General features: G+C 38.8%; 1 protein-coding gene across 9 annotated transcripts in view; it reads right to left on the reverse strand.

Moving 5' to 3' along the window:
* Positions 1 to 20,066, reverse strand: part of mybpc1 (myosin binding protein C1) — a 38,246-nt gene that overhangs the window by 1,810 nt on the left and 16,370 nt on the right. For 8 of the 9 annotated variants that reach the window (XM_053236567.1, XM_053236566.1, XM_053236564.1 and 5 more), the window contains 25 exons: positions 18,311 to 18,421; positions 17,776 to 17,924; positions 17,564 to 17,681; positions 17,419 to 17,467; positions 16,603 to 16,659; positions 14,404 to 14,567; positions 14,190 to 14,322; positions 13,542 to 13,550; positions 12,725 to 12,849; positions 12,425 to 12,530; positions 12,164 to 12,330; positions 11,812 to 11,977; positions 11,545 to 11,651; positions 11,212 to 11,348; positions 9,345 to 9,504; positions 8,285 to 8,389; positions 7,891 to 8,079; positions 7,122 to 7,256; positions 6,605 to 6,772; positions 6,236 to 6,324; positions 5,903 to 6,098; positions 5,592 to 5,731; positions 5,255 to 5,414; positions 4,090 to 4,226; positions 1,576 to 1,762 (listed from right to left, as the gene is read on the reverse strand). In XM_053236567.1, the coding sequence (XP_053092542.1) occupies positions 1,576 to 1,762; positions 4,090 to 4,226; positions 5,255 to 5,414; positions 5,592 to 5,731; positions 5,903 to 6,098; positions 6,236 to 6,324; positions 6,605 to 6,772; positions 7,122 to 7,256; positions 7,891 to 8,079; positions 8,285 to 8,389; positions 9,345 to 9,504; positions 11,212 to 11,348; positions 11,545 to 11,651; positions 11,812 to 11,977; positions 12,164 to 12,330; positions 12,425 to 12,530; positions 12,725 to 12,849; positions 13,542 to 13,550; positions 14,190 to 14,322; positions 14,404 to 14,567; positions 16,603 to 16,659; positions 17,419 to 17,467; positions 17,564 to 17,681; positions 17,776 to 17,924; positions 18,311 to 18,421 (3,264 nt within the window). The remainder of the gene's footprint in view (positions 1 to 1,575; positions 1,763 to 4,089; positions 4,227 to 5,254; positions 5,415 to 5,591; positions 5,732 to 5,902; positions 6,099 to 6,235; positions 6,325 to 6,604; positions 6,773 to 7,121; positions 7,257 to 7,890; positions 8,080 to 8,284; positions 8,390 to 9,344; positions 9,505 to 11,211; positions 11,349 to 11,544; positions 11,652 to 11,811; positions 11,978 to 12,163; positions 12,331 to 12,424; positions 12,531 to 12,724; positions 12,850 to 13,541; positions 13,551 to 14,189; positions 14,323 to 14,403; positions 14,568 to 16,602; positions 16,660 to 17,418; positions 17,468 to 17,563; positions 17,682 to 17,775; positions 17,925 to 18,310; positions 18,422 to 20,066) is intronic. The other variant, XM_053236559.1, reaches the window with a different exon arrangement.

A 20,066-nucleotide genomic window follows, 5' to 3' on the forward strand; every position in this document is an offset into this window, starting at 1 on the left:
AAGCAGTGAAAGCAGGGTGAGAAGCATGAGTGTGTCATGCTCTCGTTTAGTGAATACAGACACCTTTCTGCTTTAAAAGATCTTGTTTAAACCAGAAGGCAACTGATCTCATCTCATACAAGAGCGAGACACCTGAATCCTTTGTTAACACGGCAACTGATTCAGAAATTTAGATTGAGCAGGCCAGCTATGGAATCTGGAAGTGAAAACAGCAGTTATTTTCTCATTATGACAAAAATAACTGTAAATCTGCACCAAGAATCATGACATCATATTTACATATACATATCTACAGTCCCCTCCAAAAGTATTGGAACGGCAAGGCCAATTCTATTGTTTTTGCTATACATTGAAGACATTTGGGTTTGAGATCAAAAGCTGAATATGAGACGATAGATCAGAATTTCAGCTTTAATTTCCTGATATTTACATCTAGACGTGTTAAACAGCTTAGAACATGGGAGCTTTTGTTTGAACCGACCCATTTTTCAAGTGATCAAAAATATTGGAACATGTGACTGACAGTTGTTTCTTGTTGCCCAGGTGTGTCCTGTTAGATTGATTGTTTAAGCAGTTAATAGATCTGAATGTCTACTCTTGGTTTGATCCCTGGGTTTCAGCTGTGAAGACTGCATTTGTTGTTAAAACGGATAAACCAACATGAAGACCAGAGAGCTGTCTATGGGAGAAAAACAAGCCATTTTGAATCTAGGAATAGAGGAAAAAATCAGTCAGAGCCATTGCACAAGCACTGGGCATAGCCAATACAACAATTTGGAATGTCCTGAAAAAGAAAGAAACCACGGGTGTACTAACAACCAGACATGGAACAGGACGGCCAAGGAAACAACAGCAGCTGATGACAGAAATATTGTGAGAGCTGTGAAGAAAAACCCAAAAACAACAGTCAGTGACATCACGAACAGCCTCCACAGGGCAGGGGTGAAGGTATCACGATCCACCGTTCGAAGAAGACTTCGAGAACAGAAATATAGAGGCCATACCACAAGACGCAAACCTCTCATCAGCAGTAAGAATCAGAAGGCCAGACTGGAATTCGCAAAAGTTCTGGAACCAAGATGAACCTTTAGCAAAGTGATGGAAAGGCCAAATCAATGGATATGCAACCCAATATTTAGTCTTATTTACTTTCATTTACTTTAAGTTCCAACACTTTTGCTCACCTAAAAATTAGGTGTTCTGCCACCAAAGGTGCCATGTTCTAAGTTGTGTATCAGGACTAGATGTCTAGATGTAAATATCAGGAAATGAAATCTGAAATTCTGATCTATAATCTCATATTCATCTTTTGATCTCAAACCCAAACATCTTCAGTGTATAACAAAAACAAAAGAATTGGCCTTGCTGTTCCAATACTTTCGGAGGGAACTGTGTATGGTAACTCATGTTATAAATGCATAAGAATGTAATAAGAACCAGCAAAAAAGATGAGATGAATGAATAACAGCTATGATGTGAGACACAATTGCTAAGCTACAGTGGACTCAGATGAAAGATTAATCCCTTATCTACGATTCAGCGAACTGCATAACTTGCACTGAAGCCCAGACTGACCTTTCACCTCCAGTTTACAGTCCACCTGGTCTTCCCCGAGATCATTGATGGCCTTGCAGGTGTACACGCCTCCGTCGAATGGGCTGGGCTTCCGGATTTCCAATGTACACACACCCTGGCTGCTGAACATGCGGTAGCGTGGGTCATCAATGATGATGATCTTATTCTTCATCCAGATCACTTTGGGCTATATAAGGGAAATAGTGAACGGGTCTCAAAAACATCTCTACGTACAGTAAAAATACACGACGTAAAGTGTAAAATAAAGTGTATTGTTGCACATTCAAGTTTATATTTTAACACCACAATGCAATTTGCTTAAAGAAGTACTAATTTCAGGTGGCATGTAGATGCAGTGGGTTGCATTGCTGCCTCAGAGCTCCAGGAACCCTGGTTCAATTCTGAGGGTGAGTTACTCTCTGTGTAGAGTTTCTGTGCATGAACAAACATCTACAACTGTGCATGAACAAACAACTCTGTATAAGAGGGCAGGAGCTATGATCTGGTTCATATATATTCATGATCTGGTTCATATATATATGAGTGCACGCGTGTGTGTGTGTGTGTGTATGAATTTACATTTCCGGCACACTTTAGATACAGTGGTAATTTTACTTATCTCTCTAACTAGGCAATGTGGCAAGGTTCGCACCACAACAGTAACTAAAAAAAAACCCTAGATGTCCAATCAGGTCAAATCACATATTTAACCCACCAAAGAAAAGAATACCAAAGGATAAAATTCATTCACTGCTGTGTCCTGGTTTTTGTCAAAATTTTGGTCAAAACCAGGACACAGCAGTGAATGAATTTTATCCTTTGGTATTTTTTGTTTTCTAGAATTAAGACAACATCCGTTGGGTTTTTGCAGCCCGCCACATATATACAATTCCTGTATATACACTACGTGGCTAAAAGTATGTGGACACCTGATTATCACACCCATATGTGCTTTGTTCTTATAATAAACACCACTCTATAGAATGTCCCTGTATGCTGTAGCATTACAATTTCCTGTTCCAGCATGACAATGCCCCCGTGCACAAAGCGAGCTCCACAAAGAGCTTCACCATCAAGTTCTCTTCACATTATTTATGACATTATTTAACACAAAAAACTTCAGTACATGAAGGTGTATATTGTGGTCTGTTTGTGCAGCAGGATGGTATTCTACTAATGCTGTGAAGTTGTTCAGACAGGATCTGGATCGATCGCAACCTGGACCAGGATAAGGCAGTTACTGTGAATGTAAGTGAATGAATGAAATAATTAATTAATTGTTGCAACAATAATTGAGACAAATGTAGTTAATGGGCTTTTGATGTGATGTTGTTTATCACACTATATACTGTATATAAAATCTTTCTATATTACTATCAAAATTTTAAAGGAAATGATTCTGTCATAGAAATATCATGAAACTACACAGACACTGCATCATTCAGGAAGGACGCACAAATTAACTCCCAAGAATGAATGAACTTTGGTCCGAATGGTTCAACCAAACCCCAAGACAACAATAAAGGAACTGGTGAAGGAGTGGGAGGCATCAGGTACCAAAGTATGTAACATTTACCATTAAGAGGGTCCTATATCACCATGGTCTTAAAGGCAGTCAGACAAGGAAGAAGCTCTTACTCAAAGACTGGTACAGAAAAACCCAGACTGAAGTTTGCAGGAGATCACCAGGCATTTGGAGGAGTGCTCTCTGGTCAGATGGAACAGAAATTGAACTGTTTGTCCCTAATGACAGGGGGTGAGGGGGTAAGGGTGAGGCTTTTAATCTGAAGAACATCATCCCAACTGTGAAGCATGGGGGTGGCAGCATCATGTTGTGGGGGTGTTTTGCTGGAAACGGGACTGATGCACTTCAGGAAATAGATGACATCATGAGGGAGGAGGATTATCTAGAAATACTGAAGCAACACTTCAAGACCAGAAAGTTAAAACTTGGTCGTGACTGGGTTACAACAAGTTGTAACAAAATAGCTTAAAGACAGCAAAGTGAAAGTGCTGGATGGCCGTCACAAAGCCCTGACCTGAATCCCAGAGAAAATCTGTGGACTGAAGTGAAAAAGCGAGTCTGAGCGAGGAGACGCACAAACCTGACTGAGTTACACCAGTTCTGTCAGGAGGAAGCGGCAAAAAATCAGATATTGCCAGAAGCTTGTGGAAGAATAAAACACGAGTTTAATTCAAAAAATTGAATTTGAATCTCTTTAGCCTACGTGTGTGTAAACCTTTGGCCTCAGCTAGATTAATAGTGCATTTGTGTGTTTATTATTATTATTATTATTATTATTATTATTTCCTGTTTTAATTAAAAGTGTTATTAAGCGAAAAGAAGCTGCCTGCTTTCAGATTTCTGAATGATTTTACATTTAATGGATGTTTTTAATTAAAATAAAAAGAAGACTGCAATCAGAGCTTCTCTATAGCATTACTGAGCTGTCTGTAGCTGCGGAGTGGTGAATGGCTGATATTAACACAGAGCTACACACATCTCTCACGTACCCGTGGGTTGGCGCGGACACTGCAGTTAAGGGTCGCGTTGTACCCGGCGACGGCAAACGTATTAATGAGTGGCTGTGTGAACTTGGGTGCCTCTGTGAAGTCATAGTTGATGTATTCTGGGTTCTTCAGGTTCATACCTAAGAAAGAGTGACAGGAGGCAGAAGAGGGAGAGGAGGAGGAGGAAGAAAAGAGGGGATATGGATAGCGGGAGTGTGCATGATACGGGCCAAGCACTGTATCATGGGGGAATTTCCCTTATGTGATGAAGAAGAGACAACACCAATTTAGCTTACCATTAGCCCATTAAAAGCACAGTGTGCAATGTTATATTAATTATTTTATTGCTCGTCACAAATGATGAACAGCTTCTAGTTCTTCTTACGATTCTACAATTCGCAAGTTTATATTTTTTGTCCAAAAAAGCAACAAAAATAAGGAGATAAACGGATGGAGAAAGATACACCACAAAATATGGCATCACATCAAGTGAAAATAGTTACATTTATCCAGTATCTCCTATTATAACATTACAATACATCAATAATACAATTATTAAATCAATTTCTAGACATTTCTAGATTTTTGTTTCTAATTTCAAGATGGCAATAGTGTTGTTCTGTTGGCAGATAATTTTACAAATTTTAAGCATTTATATCTAGAAAGAAGCAAAATTTTCTGCCAAAAGAATAAGAAAATATAAATCTTAAAATCAGTAAATCTTATAAATCTTAAAAAATGCCTAGAAATAAGTTATAATCCTATATTTGGTTTTATTGTAATCTTATAATAGCAAATACTAGATCACCTTAACTATATAACAAGATATTTTCACTTTCTAAGATGCAGAAGTAATTGAGATTCTTATGTACTGTATGTGTTTTATGTTCATTTTAGCTGAAAAATCTGTATAATGCATTTAAGTTATAAGAATTTTTTTTTGTTAAATGAGGTACTATTATCAAGGTTATTTTTCTGGAACAAAAGAGAGTATGAGGAGAAGAAATATTGTTTCAAAGAAAACATACAACATTTTATAGATTTTGCATTTTTACCTCATCAACTGGATGTTTGTTAGGAGATCCAAGACACCTACAGTGAAACTGATGGGAAAGCTATGCATGCAAGTGAGGAATGCATGGTTGTCAAAGCACAAGTCAAATCTTACCCTCCTTCACTATGACTGCTGTGTCTTTAGTGGTGGTGGCGCTCTCGCTCAGGCCCACCATGTTCTCCGAGAAGATCCTGAAGTAGTACTCGTTGCCTACTACCAGCTCATTGATAGTGATGCATGTGCGGTGGTAGTGCTCCACACAGGTGTACCACTCCTGTAGGCACAATAGCCAGATATTACGCAACATTTGTAGAAAAATTGCAGTGAGCAAGTAAATTCATTGAGACTGTGTTGTGATAGCATACATGTTCTTTAACTGCAACAAAAGCAGGAAACTGCGTTTCTCCCTCTATGGGAGGTTATGCCTGGAAACAAAAAAAATCTTACATACCATGGTCTTTTTGTCTGCCTTCTGGATGGTGTATCCTGTTATGGGGGCATTGCCACTGTCTTTGGGTGGTGTCCAGTCCAGAGCTACATTCTCACCCCAGACCTCCTCAATTCGAACACATTGTGGAGGACCAGGAAGGTCTGATGGAGAGAGCGTCAGAAAAGGACAATTATTTAACATTAACTAGGCTATTGTACAGCAGTTAAGTTCAGGCTACCTACGTTTTTGACCAACATACAGTATTCTAACCAAATATTCCATGCAAGCCTCTTTCCAAACTTTGAGTATGATAGACAAGGCTGATTGCTCACCCACGATCTGGATGTCCAGGATGGCTGTATCCACAAGTTTTTCCACCTGCACAGTCAACTTATATTTCCCAGAGTGCTTGCGCTCAGCTTTGCGAATGAAGATGATGCTGTCACAGTCTGAGTTGCGGATGTTGATCTGCGTTGGATCGATAGGTTGATCGTCCTTCAGCCAGGTGATCTTTGGCCTGGGCTTGCCCTGGGCAAAACATTTGCAACCTGATTATGCTGAATCTAGTTTTTTTTGTTTTGTTAAATTACATTTAAATTCCAGAGCTCACATAGAAATTTCTTTTGCATGCTTTCCCTTCCGTTCATTAATGATCATTGCCTTACCATGAATGGCACAACGAGGTTAACTTGTTCTCCGACCCTGCGTATGTATGTCTGCTTCAAGTGGCGAGGGATACGAATCTTAGGGGGCTCTGCAAGACACAAATTTCATTATCTACTGCACCGCCTACAAAGTCATTTTGACAAATGTAAGAGATCGTTTGTAGACATCTTCCAATAGAATAACTCCAACTGACTAAAACTATAAGCATCTCTGTGTTTATACTATTCTTTATACAGTGTACTAAGTTCATAGCATTTCAGTTATGAACATTACTTTTCATATTAACTTATTCCAAAATCTAAAAAAAAAAAAAAGTGCTTTTGCATTTTATAATACTAAAAACAGGAGCTGCCGTTGATGTAGCTCACCAACGACCTCTTTGACCAGGATAGAGTGTTGAATGGTGCGCGGTTTGCTGGCACCAGCCGCATTAATCGCCTTCACTCGGATTAGGATCTTGGACTCTGGTGTCAGGCCTGTGAGAGTGTATTTGGTTTTCTCAATCAGTTCCTTATTGGCAAGTATCCATTCGTCTGCTGTGGAAACAGAAGATAGTTCAGTTCAGTTATTATATAACCACTTTCTGAGAGTGTTTTCTTCAAAAAGACATGGGAGCATCACATGATGTCAGCTCTGTTGTCCAGCTTCCTTATACACGATTATCAGTCCTCATTAGATGATGAATAAAGGGGCAATACATACAATTTTTTTTTTTTTTAACCACTGCTACATATCATGTTATGATTGCTCAAGTATAATGGAAATACTGACTTTATAGTACAGTACTTTATAATATAGCACTTTAGATCTGGCAGCATTTATTATTTATTAGTTTTAGTGATAGTTATGTGACAAAGTATACACAGGTCTATAGGGGTGTCTTACTTCCTTCAATGCAGTACTCCACTTGGTACCCGTCTAACCCGGCTGCACCGATGGTTTCTGGAGGACGCCACTTCACTGTCACGGTTGTATCTGTCACCTCATCAACCACCAGCAAAGTGGGCTCACTGGTTACAGCTTAAAAAAAAGAGGGAGAGAGACTTAACACAAACGATTGCAATTTTCATACTAGCTGTATTTTACGAAACAAGAGCACATTACACAAAATATAACAATACTTTTAGATCATTTTATATATTTCTCGTATGATGCAAGGGATAATCAAATATAAAACAACATTGTGAAAACCATCTCTGAATAATAAAGTGATTTTGACCACACACACACACACACACACACACACACACACACCAGTGGGAGTTATATCTCTCTGACATGTCCTCCCAGACTCTCCTTGAGCTGGGATGGATCCTGATCTCCTAAACTTTTAATTCAGCCATGATAATGACATGTTTAATGTCCTCTAAATCTCAGGCTTGTGCTGTGAGTAGAGCAGGAATACTTTGGATCTCTGATAAGCAACAGCTGCAAAAGGGGTGTCTGAAGGGCAAGCTCAAATATGGCAATGGTGTCATGGTATATCTGTTGCTGTCTGCTAAGAAGGGATCTGCTAGGATTGTGCACTATTATCTTATGTAAAAAGACAAAATGGCTGTGAGCTGACCAAGCGTAAGTACTTAGAGACAGGTGGAGGCCCTGGAGATGTAATGAAGCCCAGCAAGCTCAAAGGTGTGAAAGGTGTGGTACTCACCAAGGGGAATAAAGGGTTTTGACGGCTCACTGGGCTTGGAAACACCGATCGCATTAACAGCAAAAATCCGCACCTCATACGGCACACCCTCAATCATCTTCTTAGGCTCAAATGTGGTCTCTTTGCAGAGGTCAAAATTAAGTCGCATCCACCTGGAGCTCTGCTTCTTCTTCCTCTCAATGAAGTATCCTGAGGGACGGAACAGCACAGCCATAAGGGCAATGCTGGTGTTGGAGAAGCTGCCTTTTTTTAATGCTGATTTATGTTAAGATTGGGATTTGGCTCTAGATGAAGGTGTCTACATATAGTGTAAAAGGGCCTCCAATTAAAAAACTATACAAAATAATTATGCTATATATAAAATATGTACAGTATGTTTGATGTAATTCCTTACCCAGGATCGGAGAACCCCCATCATAAACAGGAGGTTCCCATGTCATTGTACACCAGTCACCACCAACTACTGGAACCAAGGGAGGCCCAGGAGGATCAGGTATATCTAGAACACAGATATGAGAAATAGCATATAATTGTTTTAATAATTATTTAAAAATTGGCTTTAACCCTTAAGTGCATGTGTTTTTAACAAACTATGTATATAAACCATTACCAACGTGCTTCTACTAACACAAATTGATCTACACAGCAGTGTAAAATATATTACTGACTACAGCAAAATAATAATTTTTTAAAATAAATTAATATTAAGACATTGATATTTTGTTTGTCCCACAAATTATATGTGACTCAAAATCAATTGTACACTGATATTATGATGCTGTTTTAAGGAAATAGTGAATGACAGCCTAAAAGCAGTTGTTCCTGAGCTACTGAAGTTATTGAAGTAAGTCCTCTCTTCTGAAAACTCTGATCGTTACAAAGTGCGATACTGTTAACTAAACTTTCACAGTCAGGACTACTGTCAGAGCTGCTGTTAGAGAAAATTAATAGACCTTCTACCCAATCAGATTTGAGAAATGTTCAGCCATATTACAGAATTGTGCTTACAACTAACTGTATATTGGTTATTTTAGCACCTATGTAAAAGCATTTGCAAATAATTTCTGACATTTTTCTTATAGGAAAATTACTAAGGATTACAAAGGGTTTGAGGACCTCGATAAAAAAAAACATAGTGTTGGGGACTACTAGTGACAGAAATAAACAGATGGAACCAACCTGAAGTGGTCATACAGAGCATACAGAACCATACTTAGGATATCACTCTATAAATATCCATAAAGTACTTTGATAGTCCTGCTTTCAAATTTGTAATTTTCTAAACAGTAGGAAGCTGCCTAAGATGGCTGCCTGCTATCTTTCAGACTCTTTCACCATCACTAGTAGCTGGTAAATGTAGCTTCATGGTTATAGAACACCACCAACATCTACATAATCCAGTGACAATAACTGTAGAATCCAGATGCTTCAGTGTATTTGTTTGAGAACCTTACCAACAACTTTAATCTTGACACTGCCTGTGTCCTCTCCTGCTTCATTCTGCAGGACGACCTTGTAGTTGCCACTGTCCTCTCTCTCAGTGACTTCAATAGTGAGGCAGGTGTGGTCAGAGAATGTCTCTGCACGAACTCGAGTCCCTGTCTCAAGAATAACCTGTACACAAGTACAATGGGAACTGGCTCAAGCTTTTATTTATGAGTTGTACTTTTGCTGCACAAAGTCTCAGGCCAATAGTCTCAGGCCTTTGGTGTTTATAAACACAAAGAGATGTGCTGGTTGCAAAAAGACCCAAGTAGCCTAGCAACATGATGCTATGTGAAATAGATATCTATTGTTAGCTAGTTAGTTTCTTGAAATAGATTTTAGCTGAACTACAGTACAGTAGAAAGTACACCCTCCTTCAATTCTGTGATTTTATTTATCAGGGCCTAAATAACAATTGTGTGGTCCTCACCAACGTCTATAAACAAACCTGGGATTGTGCTTGGGATCATTGTCCTGTTTCATGACCCAATTTCGACCCAGCTTAAGCTGATGGACAGATGGCCTCACATTTGTCTCAAGAATTGGATTTCATTTGTTTCTCAATGACTGCAATTTCCCTGGTCCTGTGGCTACAAAACAAACCCAAATCATCAGCCATCCACCACTGTGCTTGACAGTTGGTATGAGGTGTTTGTGGTGATATGCTATGTTTGGTTTTTGCTAAACATGGTTCTGTGCATGATAACCAAACATCTCCACCTTGGTCTCATCGGTTTAAATTATATTGTTCCAGAAATCTTGTGGTTTGTTCAGAAGAAATTTGCAAACCTAAGTTGTGCTCCATATTCTTTTTAGAGGGAAGGGAATTTTTCCTAGCTACCCTTCCATGAAAGTCATACTTGCTCAGTATTTTCTGATTGTGCTATCATGAACAAAAACATCTAACTTGCTCACAGAGGCCTGTAGGTCACATGATGTAGCTCCTTTGTTCTCTTTATATCTCTGAGTATTAAATGCTCTGACCTTAGACTGAACTCTCCATTTGTAAAGAATCCTTCTCATTGTAGAATGGTGAATTTCAAATTGTTTGGAGATGGCCTTATAACCCTTCCCAGATTGATGAGCAGCAACAATTGCTTCTCTGAGGTCATGGCTGTTGTCCTTTCTTCTTGGCATGATGTAGACATACACCTGAGTTCTCCAGAACACCAAACTCCCAAAACTTCTGCTTTTATAGAGGTAGTCACACTTACTGATGATTAACTAATCTTGTGCATTTCATTAGTAATTACGCTCTTAATGATTGTGGAAGTAGGAAGGGAGTATTTGTTTTTTTCCCCACCTGGTTTCAGAATGTTGGTTTATTTTTTGGGAAAAAATTATTACGTTCTGAAATCTGTTGTGTTTTTTTGTTGTTGTTGTCACCTGATTATTTGTTTGTTTATAGAAGTTGGTGAGGACCACACAATTGTTATTTAGGCCCTGATAAATAAAAACATAGAATTGAAGGAGGGGATACAACATTCTTTTTCCCATGACTGTACGTAAGTTTGTTAAAGCAATATATTGAGCATGTTTGCTAACTAGCAAACTAATTCTTAGTTAGTATGCCAACTTCACTGATACATCTGTTGGCTTGGAAAGGTGTCTGATTTGACAGTACGCACTGTTTATGGACACATTTCCCATTCTGACACCCAATAAAAAAAATTCTGTTCTTAAAAATCACTATAGTCTTCAGCTATAGTGTCCTGCTATGTTTCTGCAACCAGGAGGCATGACTGACGTCACAGTTATGTGTCTCATGCTGGCTTCTCTAAAAGTCTAGATGACTGGCCTTCAAGTTCCCTCTGTCAGCACTCCATCTCCACTCACCCGCTCTCCTTTCATCCACACCACTCTGGGTACAGGCTCTCCACTGATGGGGATCTCCAAACGCAGCTTGTTACCAGCCACAACTGTGATAGTGTTATCTGGAGCATTCAGAGCCTCCAAATGCACTTTAGGGGGATCTGAAATAAAAACAAACAGCAACGTTATACATACCTTTCCTATAAGTTTCACTGTGTTTAGTAATAATTTGTAGTAGGTTCTCCAGAGACATCCACCAGAAACTCCAGTCAGCAACTCTCACTACATTCCTACATTCCTCAGTTATACTTAAATTTGTTAAGAATTTCCCCATAAAGAAAGTACAGAACTTGGTACCTATTATGTGGATTTTGGCACTAAGGCTTTGTGTGTACCCTTCAGGCACAAAAGTATAGTCTCCAGCATCATGTAGGGTGCAGCTCTCAACTTCCAACTTATGGGTCCTGACAGACACAAAGAAGGACAAAAAGCAAATTTTGAGTTCTTTAGTGTATGAATCTGGTGAATGTAATTTTTGATTAGATAATAAAGGATGACGTGTGCGAGAGTGTAAACACAGATTTAATGCAGGGTGAAGGAGTAGATCTGGGTGCGTGACTGTACTTGGCTCTGTGGATGATGGTGAGGTGATCGCTGGACTGGATAAGCTGGCCGTTTCTGTACCAACGCCCAGGAACGTTTCCGGGTAAGATCTCGCAGTGCAGCTTGAGCGGCTGCCCCAAACGGATCGTCATGTCTTGAAGGTCTTGCAGAATCTTCAGTGGCTTCACTGTATGAAAACATGATGGAGTGGATTGGAAGAGAGACAGCAGTAATGGAATAGAGACAGAGAAGAGAAGAAAATGTTTTCTGTAGCACAGGTTTTAACTAATCTAACAAACTTTGGCTTAGTTTGGCTTAGTAGCAATAGAACTGGGCCACTATAAAAAAAATAATAATAATAAATTGTGCTCACAGTCCACTTGGACACGGGCCTCACTGGTACCCCCAGTTGCCATGATGGAATAGGTGCCTGTGTCATCCTTCGTGGCATCATCTATAATCAGCCAGTGCTTTGTGCCTTCAGACTTTACACGATATCTTGAACGCACCCCAGTAGGAACCTCAACCCCATTCTTCATCCTGTCACAGTGGAATGGGAAAGTTATGTTTTTATACCTCCTCAACGTTATCATCTCTCTCTCTATTTTTTTTACACAAAGACACAGAAACACACCATTTAACTTGTGCTCCTTCTTCTGACACCTCACACTCCAGCTCAATTCGTTCATTGACTGTAGTCTTTACAGCCTCCAGCTCTTTAACAATCTTCACTGGTAAGACTGCACAAAGGGTCAGACTGAGATATTAAAATCTAAAAATGGTTCCTTTTTACATTTACATAGATATTAAAACCATATACTTACTGAATACATGCAAGATCTCACAACATGTATTTTTTTACCAGCTGACACACACACTCATAGAATGTAAAGACACAAAACAGCACTAATGTTTAATGTGTAAGAGAATTTACCTTTCACAAACAGTTCAGTAGTACATTTCTCATCTCCAGCTACCACTGAATAGGCAGCATCGTCATTCATCTGACAGTTATTGATAACCATGATCCTCTGTGTGCCCTTGTGCTCAAAGATAAACCTGTGCAAAACCCATTAGTCATTAATGTACTGAGAGTTCACCGGAAAAGCTGCTCAATTTTGCAAGGTATATTTCTCAATGAAGATAATATAACTGTTCTTGAGTATTAGTAAAATAATTTACCTAATAGGTACAGACAACAGCACATAGAAAAACATACTAATTAATCTAATTAATGTAGTAGTCTAATTAACAACAATAAACAAGCGTGTGTAATGACAGAATATCAACTAAATAGATAGTTTGGTGTCCCAACACCTTAAAAAAAGACATAAATCATGCAGAAAAAGCATATTCAGATATACAGTACTTTCAATTCACATTTAGAGGACATAGTCACAAAGCAGAAATCCAGGTATAGATATACGACAGTGGCAAGGAAAAACTTCCTGAGACAACATGACCTGACATGGTCATTTACCACTTTAACCAGCGCCGTCTAATACTGTGATGAGGCCTAAATCTGAATGAAAGACTTCATGAATGTTATGTGCTACGACCTTTTCTATGAAGTGTATAGCAGTATTTTTCACACAGCTAATAAAATTGTTTTGTTTTAATTGAGTAAAGGCACTCATGAATAATATGTTGTCCAATAGGCATGAGTATGAAAAGGTCACTTCTCTCCAGGATCAACACTGTCAGAGTAGATGTTAGCAAATAGTCACATACTTACTGATTTGAACACTTACTTCCTATTACTTTAGAGTGAATGAAGAGTCCAAATGGAGCCGCACCACAGGAGGGAAGAGGTGTAGGTTATGGTGCACCAGGGAAAGTGCCATGGCAAAACGGACAGAAAAAAAAACAGGATAGTAGGACACAAAGTTGTCATTTCAAGCTTTAGAGAGAGGCTAGGAGTCAGATATTAAAAACCAAAAACCTGGTTACTAACCAGATAGCTTATGGTTAGTCTAGCTTTGAGCAACCTGCTTGTGAACGGTGTTTCCTGTTAATCCCAGGAAACATCACATGCTTTCTCTAAAACCCATGGTAAAAAATGTTTCCAATTAGCATCTTAGCTAATTTTGGGTTTAAAGATAGGCTTCTGGTTAATTAACTGGTATGTGCCACAATCAGTCAAAGCAGGTAGTGAAACACTAGAACAGTAAAATACATACAGATCTGTTCCTGAATTAAATCTGACTATTTTCTAAATTTGGCCTGTTTGGACTAATGTTTGAAAATGTTCAAGAATCCTTACAAAGCTGATACCAGATAAATCCCCAGCAAAACAATACCAGAATTGAAATACATTTTCTTAGAGAACCTCAGAATGCCTGTCATTTGTTTAAGATTGAAGCAATAGAATTAATGCTTGAAAAAAAGATTTGACCTACTTCGGAGTAGGACGAATCTCTTGGCCATTCTTGTACCATTTCAGTTCAACAGTCGGGTCAGCCAGGTCCACGATTAATCGTACCTTCCCTCCTTTGTCCACCTGGTACGCAGGTTCTAACCTCTTGGCAAACGCTATAAGAAACAGTAAGGTGGTAAAATTATATTTAGTTGAACAATTCTGGAATTCAGTCCATTAGTGAATCCCTGGAGCACCTTCACTCTTCTTCTCCTCTTTTTTCGTCTTCTTCAGCCTTCTCAGCAGACCGCGGAGGTCTGTGATGCCATACATAAAGGCAATCTTCTCATACTCATCTGGTCGGGCGTTTTTCAGGATCTCCCAGACATCCACCTCTGGTACCTCCTCCTGTTTGTGCTCTCTGGTACCACAGAGCACAGAAATCCTATCAGTTCAGTGCTTACCACCGGGATTAACATGTGCTCAAGAACCAGGATGCTTACTAATTAGGATGCTAACTGAGACGCTTATCATGTAGAGCATGTAAATAGCATGATCGCTATTTACTGCCGAAAATTACTTAATAGTAACAGTTGTCTTCACTATATTTTCCACTGTAGTATCTCTTCACATGGCCATGAGAAATAGTCTTATAAAAGTTTGAGCTACTGGTCTGTGGAATCCTACCATGCATGAGATATACATGATGTTTGCAAAAAAAAAAAAAAAAAAAAAAAAAAAAAAAAACGTCATGGGAGGGATTTGTTATGCAGCTCGTGATTTTTAAAGAGTACAAAAAAAAAAAATTAAAGCAATTAAAAAAAAAACAGTTCTCAATTAAGATGACACATGGAATTTTTCAGTGGTAAAGGCAAAATTAATGAATAATCATGGTAAAATAATATTAATAATTTCATAGAAAGACTGCTGTGAAGGTCAAACCTATTATTTCAAACATTTAAGCATTATAGTGAGGTAACATTGTATTCAGCTTAGGAAACTTTTTCTTAGCCATGTTGTTATAAAGGCCAGTCCCCTATGCAGGTGTCTTAAATTAGTAAAAGTAATTGATGTCTTGGAATGAGAGGTGAGTGTTTAATAAAGGTGAATAGAGTTGTTATAATATGGTTATTGAGGATGTTTTATAGGATGGGAGACGTTCAGTTAGTCATCACCAGTCTATGTCAATCAGGCCTTACATTCACAGACATTGTTCTGAATGTCTGGAAGATCTGAGTGAAACAGCATGAAATGATTATTTTCATTTCATTTCCTCTAATGTGTTTCAGGTCTGCGTATATACATACATGTAGTAAAGAGCACTGACAGGCACATATGCAATTGTATAATGTATTCATTTGCATTTAAAAGATGCTTCAATGTAGCGATAACACTATTTCGCAGCTTCATTTATAGGTGATCCACCAACTTCGTATAAATCGCTGGAAAATTATGCCCTTTGGTTCAATTTCTGAATTGGTGTCCTCCTTTTAATTCTAGAGTAACACTGCTGGGAAGTAGCAACCGACAGAAGTAACGCTACTCATCAATCACTGATATAATCCATTCTTCTCAATGAGCTATGTCAAGCAAGGTCAGTCTAGTAATTATGATGTTTCTTATTTTTTTGTGATGCCTTTTTATTTAATTGTCTCATTTCTAAAGTCCAATCTTATCATCATTCAGTTCTTGATCTTAAATAATTTTATCTAATTTTATTAAATTTTATCTAGTAACTACTGTGAAACTAATAAAACACTGGACCCAGAGACAGATCTCGGATGTGTAAGGTGTTAACTCCAATCCGAGTCCCATGCTGTTTTGGCACTTCCTGGTTGGGCCTTTCAAAGTTTAGAATTAAGATACAAAGGGCAATTTCCACGATTTACGAGTATTTATGGAACTTTAATGAATGCTGCCTTTAAATGAAGTGTTACCAGACTACAGTAAACCAACACTCTTGCTTGTCCATGCTGGATAAACTATGGGATTACAGTACTTACCGGCAGTAAGGTCTAATTTAATTACCTACTTTCTGTACTAACCTGGTGTTTCTGAATGTGTGGGAAAGAAGAAGAGACAAGCCACAATAAATGTGGAATTTAATTTTGTTACTTTTGTGCTATTTACTTAACAGCAGAGCACAAAAGTAAACCCTAAACAACTTTTTTTTTTTAATTAAAAATTTAAAAAATTTCCCTTAAATGATGTGATTCATATACATTGGCTAAACTTTCACAGTATCTGACAATAATGGGAGTATGCACAACATATTTATCAAACCATTATAGTACATATACAGTGTATAAACATGCTGAAAAAGAAAAAAAATAAAGAAAAGAAAGAAAGAAAGACATTACAGACAGAAAGAAAGCAAGAAAAAAAGAAAGAAAGAAAATAGAGAGAAAGAAAGAGAGAACGACTCGGTCCCCTGAGGGGCGGTCTATAGTTCTCACCTATGTTTAAGAAGCCCACTAAAGTCAAGTTCCCCTGCATCATCCTGGCCATCAGTGCTGTTGTTACCAAGAAGAGATTAATGGAAATTCAATTAGACAATCACAAACACCGGAATAAAAAAACAACGCAACCCGGACCTCTACCTCCAGTCTATGCATTAGCAACAAGCAAACGCACAGTTGAGGCGAACACAAAAGCCTTTCGCTTTGAGCGAACCGGTTTTTGCACAGGCTGTGTATATTGGTCCCAATTAGCCCACATTAGCCCTTTCATGCAGACATTTTGTGGGAATGATGAGTGTGCGTTGCTTTTGGACCCATTGCAAAGTGTTCAAATGCAAGCAATGGCCTTGAACTGATCAACACATTAGTTTGGACATTTTGTTTGTTTGGTTGGTGGATTCAGGTTAATTGTGAACATGGTAATCCAGAACTTATCCAAACCATGTCCTGACATTGGTTTGTAGAGGATTACAGGGTGAGAAGTCCATTTTAAACAATCAAACCACAGATATCACCTTGCCTGAGAAGAAGCACAGTTACATAATCACTACTTTTGTCAACAGTGTCAGACAATGATGTAGAAAATGGTACACAAGGATGTATTCCCCACATACACAGTTTGACCTTAAATGATGTTCTTTTCCTCATAATCCTAACAATCAGTCTGCATTATCACCTTGTATCTAGTTAAGGAATGATATTATCACCTATTAAGACACACAGTTAAGCCAAAATGGTGTATTTATCTTCTCTTTGCCTATAGAGTTCACTGCTAAGCTGAAATCGAATATCATGCAAAGTGTCTGTCGTTACCTTCGTTTGAAGGCTGAGCGAATATCGATACTCTGAGTCTCTGGAACATCTGTAAAAGCAATATTGTAAGCACTTTAAATACTACATGCTCTCCATCAAATGTCTTAGGAGACATTTACAAACCAATATGACAGACAAGACAAACCTTTGACCTCGAGGTCAAAAGAGCAGCTGTCAAACTTATCCTTATAAGTGACCTCACATCTGTAATTCCCACCATAGTTCTCCTTAGCCTTAATGATATGCATCTCAAATGTGTGAATCTGTGGAGCAATAGTCCAGAATTACTCAGTAGAAGTGGAAACTATTTTATTATGGCCTTAAATATTTAGTTTTTTTCTTCCATATATACATTACCTTAGTGACGCGGTCAAAACTTTCCTTCAGCTGCAGGTGTTTTCCTGTCTTGCTGGCGAGATCCATCCATTTCCCTTTGAACCACTTGACTGTTGGCTTACGAAGCAAATCCTTGGCCTCTACCTTTGCAATAAAGGTAATGTCTCCACCTTTAAAACATATGACACTGTTAAGTTAAATCTGAACACAGATGAGATGGGAAGCTCCTGGAAGCTTTTTTTTTTGTTGTTGTCTTTTTTAAACTCCTAATTGGTCCTCAAACTTTAAACCATGTAATATTACCAATGTGCAAGTCATATTTCGGTATTCACCGATGGCCCCATGCCTAATTATATGACACACTTGCAATTGGTCTGAAAAAGCCACTGTCTGTGCTCTGTAATTTCAACTTTTCTCTTAGCTTTTATCATGAGAACAGATACTACTAGAGTCAGGTACGCAACTGCAGAACAAGAGTGTTGAAGTTCTCCTTGATTTTCTCAGAACCTGGGAGTGCACAGTGCAATGTCATGTTAGAACTGTGGCATTTACCAACCTACTTGGATGGAGCCACCCTGGGGTTTCTCAATTAGTAATGTAGAGAGGGGTGGATTTTCCACCTGCTTGTCAATCTCCTCAGGAGGCTGTCCCTCTCCCAGGGACCACACTGTTAAGAGAGCAGAACATCATAATCACCAAATCACAAATTAAAATATTTCTTCAATCACACACACAAAGATCTTCTCAATCTTGCTCAAAAAATATACTCGATCACACACACATACTCACACCAGTATACAGACCCACACATACACACAGCTGCCAGCTGAGAACACAGCATTTAGCAACATGGAAAGCATAAAGATATTAGCAACAATAATAAACCTGTGAAAAGGGGGAAAAGAGAAAAATTATTACCACATAATGAATATACACAGCAAAATCTGCGTAGATATAAAATGCAACAATTCTGAAGTCATCCATAACTTGAAAAGACGCCCAGATAGAGTGTTTCCGCAAAACAAAAACACAACATATGCACACATAAATACAGTGCATACAGTACCATCATCAAGACTTTTAAATGCTATGAACGTAAAAATTGAAAACACTCACAAACCTACGCAAACCCGTTCCCTTCCCCTGGCAACCTGGTTAATATCAGAAGACAAACAACATGGCCTGTATTTACTTCTATATTTTATCACGCAATAGCCAGGTGCAGTGAGAATCACCTGGATACCTTCTTATGTTCATGTGCATACATGAATACATGTGTATAGATCTTCCAGCTGAGGTGTGATATGATGTCTGCCATATACACCTTTATTGTGGATGAGGAATTTAGAAGTCCCTAAAGAAAATTCAAGATTGTAGGAATGAAGCAATTCACCAGGTCCAGATGATGAGGTGAACATTTTGCAGAACAACTTCCACTTAAGGGCATACAAGGTACTTTTGCATTGAGAAATGTTTCCTAAAGTGCTAGGTTACAGTCCTCAGTTGTAACAAACAAAACAAAAGTGAGCTTGATGCTGGCTGAGCATGCCAAATCTCTCCATCTATTTGGGACAGCAGATCTGCTTGGGGGGAAGCCCCTAGTGTGTTCTGACAGCTAGAAAACAGATGGAGAGTGGTATTGCCAGCCATTTTGAGGGCACAGACAGGACTAGTTACTGAATCCTGTCCAGCATGGGAAGAATAACCAGTAGAGGAGTAAAGGCATATAGCATATAGTGGTGAGGCCAGTCATGGGCTAGAGCATCCTATCCCAGCATTCTGTCCTGCTCTGCCAAAGACAACTACTTCTGGCAATGTGCTGAACTGGCACTAGTGATCCTGTGCTTCCAGTCAGTGCATTCACGCATCCATTGCACCACTGTAGAGGTGGTTCTTGAGTAGTTGGGATGAGGAGACGCTGTGGAATGTGGAAAGAGCCGCTTGACCTTGTGCCACCATGATGCTTGATTTCTGACTAAAAGTAAGTCAGCATGTGGAGACATATCTAAACTGGTAAGAAGGATTTGAGGACCATCAACTACTTGGGCTTCATAAAGTCCAGCTGGTTGATGTTTTCTGTCTATACATATTGGCACCACATCACTGATTATCTGGTTATCACTCTCTGGTAGGGCACTGCTCCCAACCAGAATCCTTCTGCTAGGAATACCCTCCATCGCCAGAGAGCCAGTGTTTGAGCTACTTTCCTGTCTTTGGCCAAATGCAGGACTTTGAATATCTGTTCTTGAAAGGCAAACCTTAAGAAACATCTGTGGTCTGGGGCAATTGAGACAGGAAAATAAGCATTGTGC

This window comes from Pangasianodon hypophthalmus, chromosome 9 (genome assembly GCF_027358585.1).
Source record: "Pangasianodon hypophthalmus isolate fPanHyp1 chromosome 9, fPanHyp1.pri, whole genome shotgun sequence".
Classification (NCBI taxonomy): Eukaryota; Metazoa; Chordata; class Actinopteri; order Siluriformes; family Pangasiidae; genus Pangasianodon; species Pangasianodon hypophthalmus.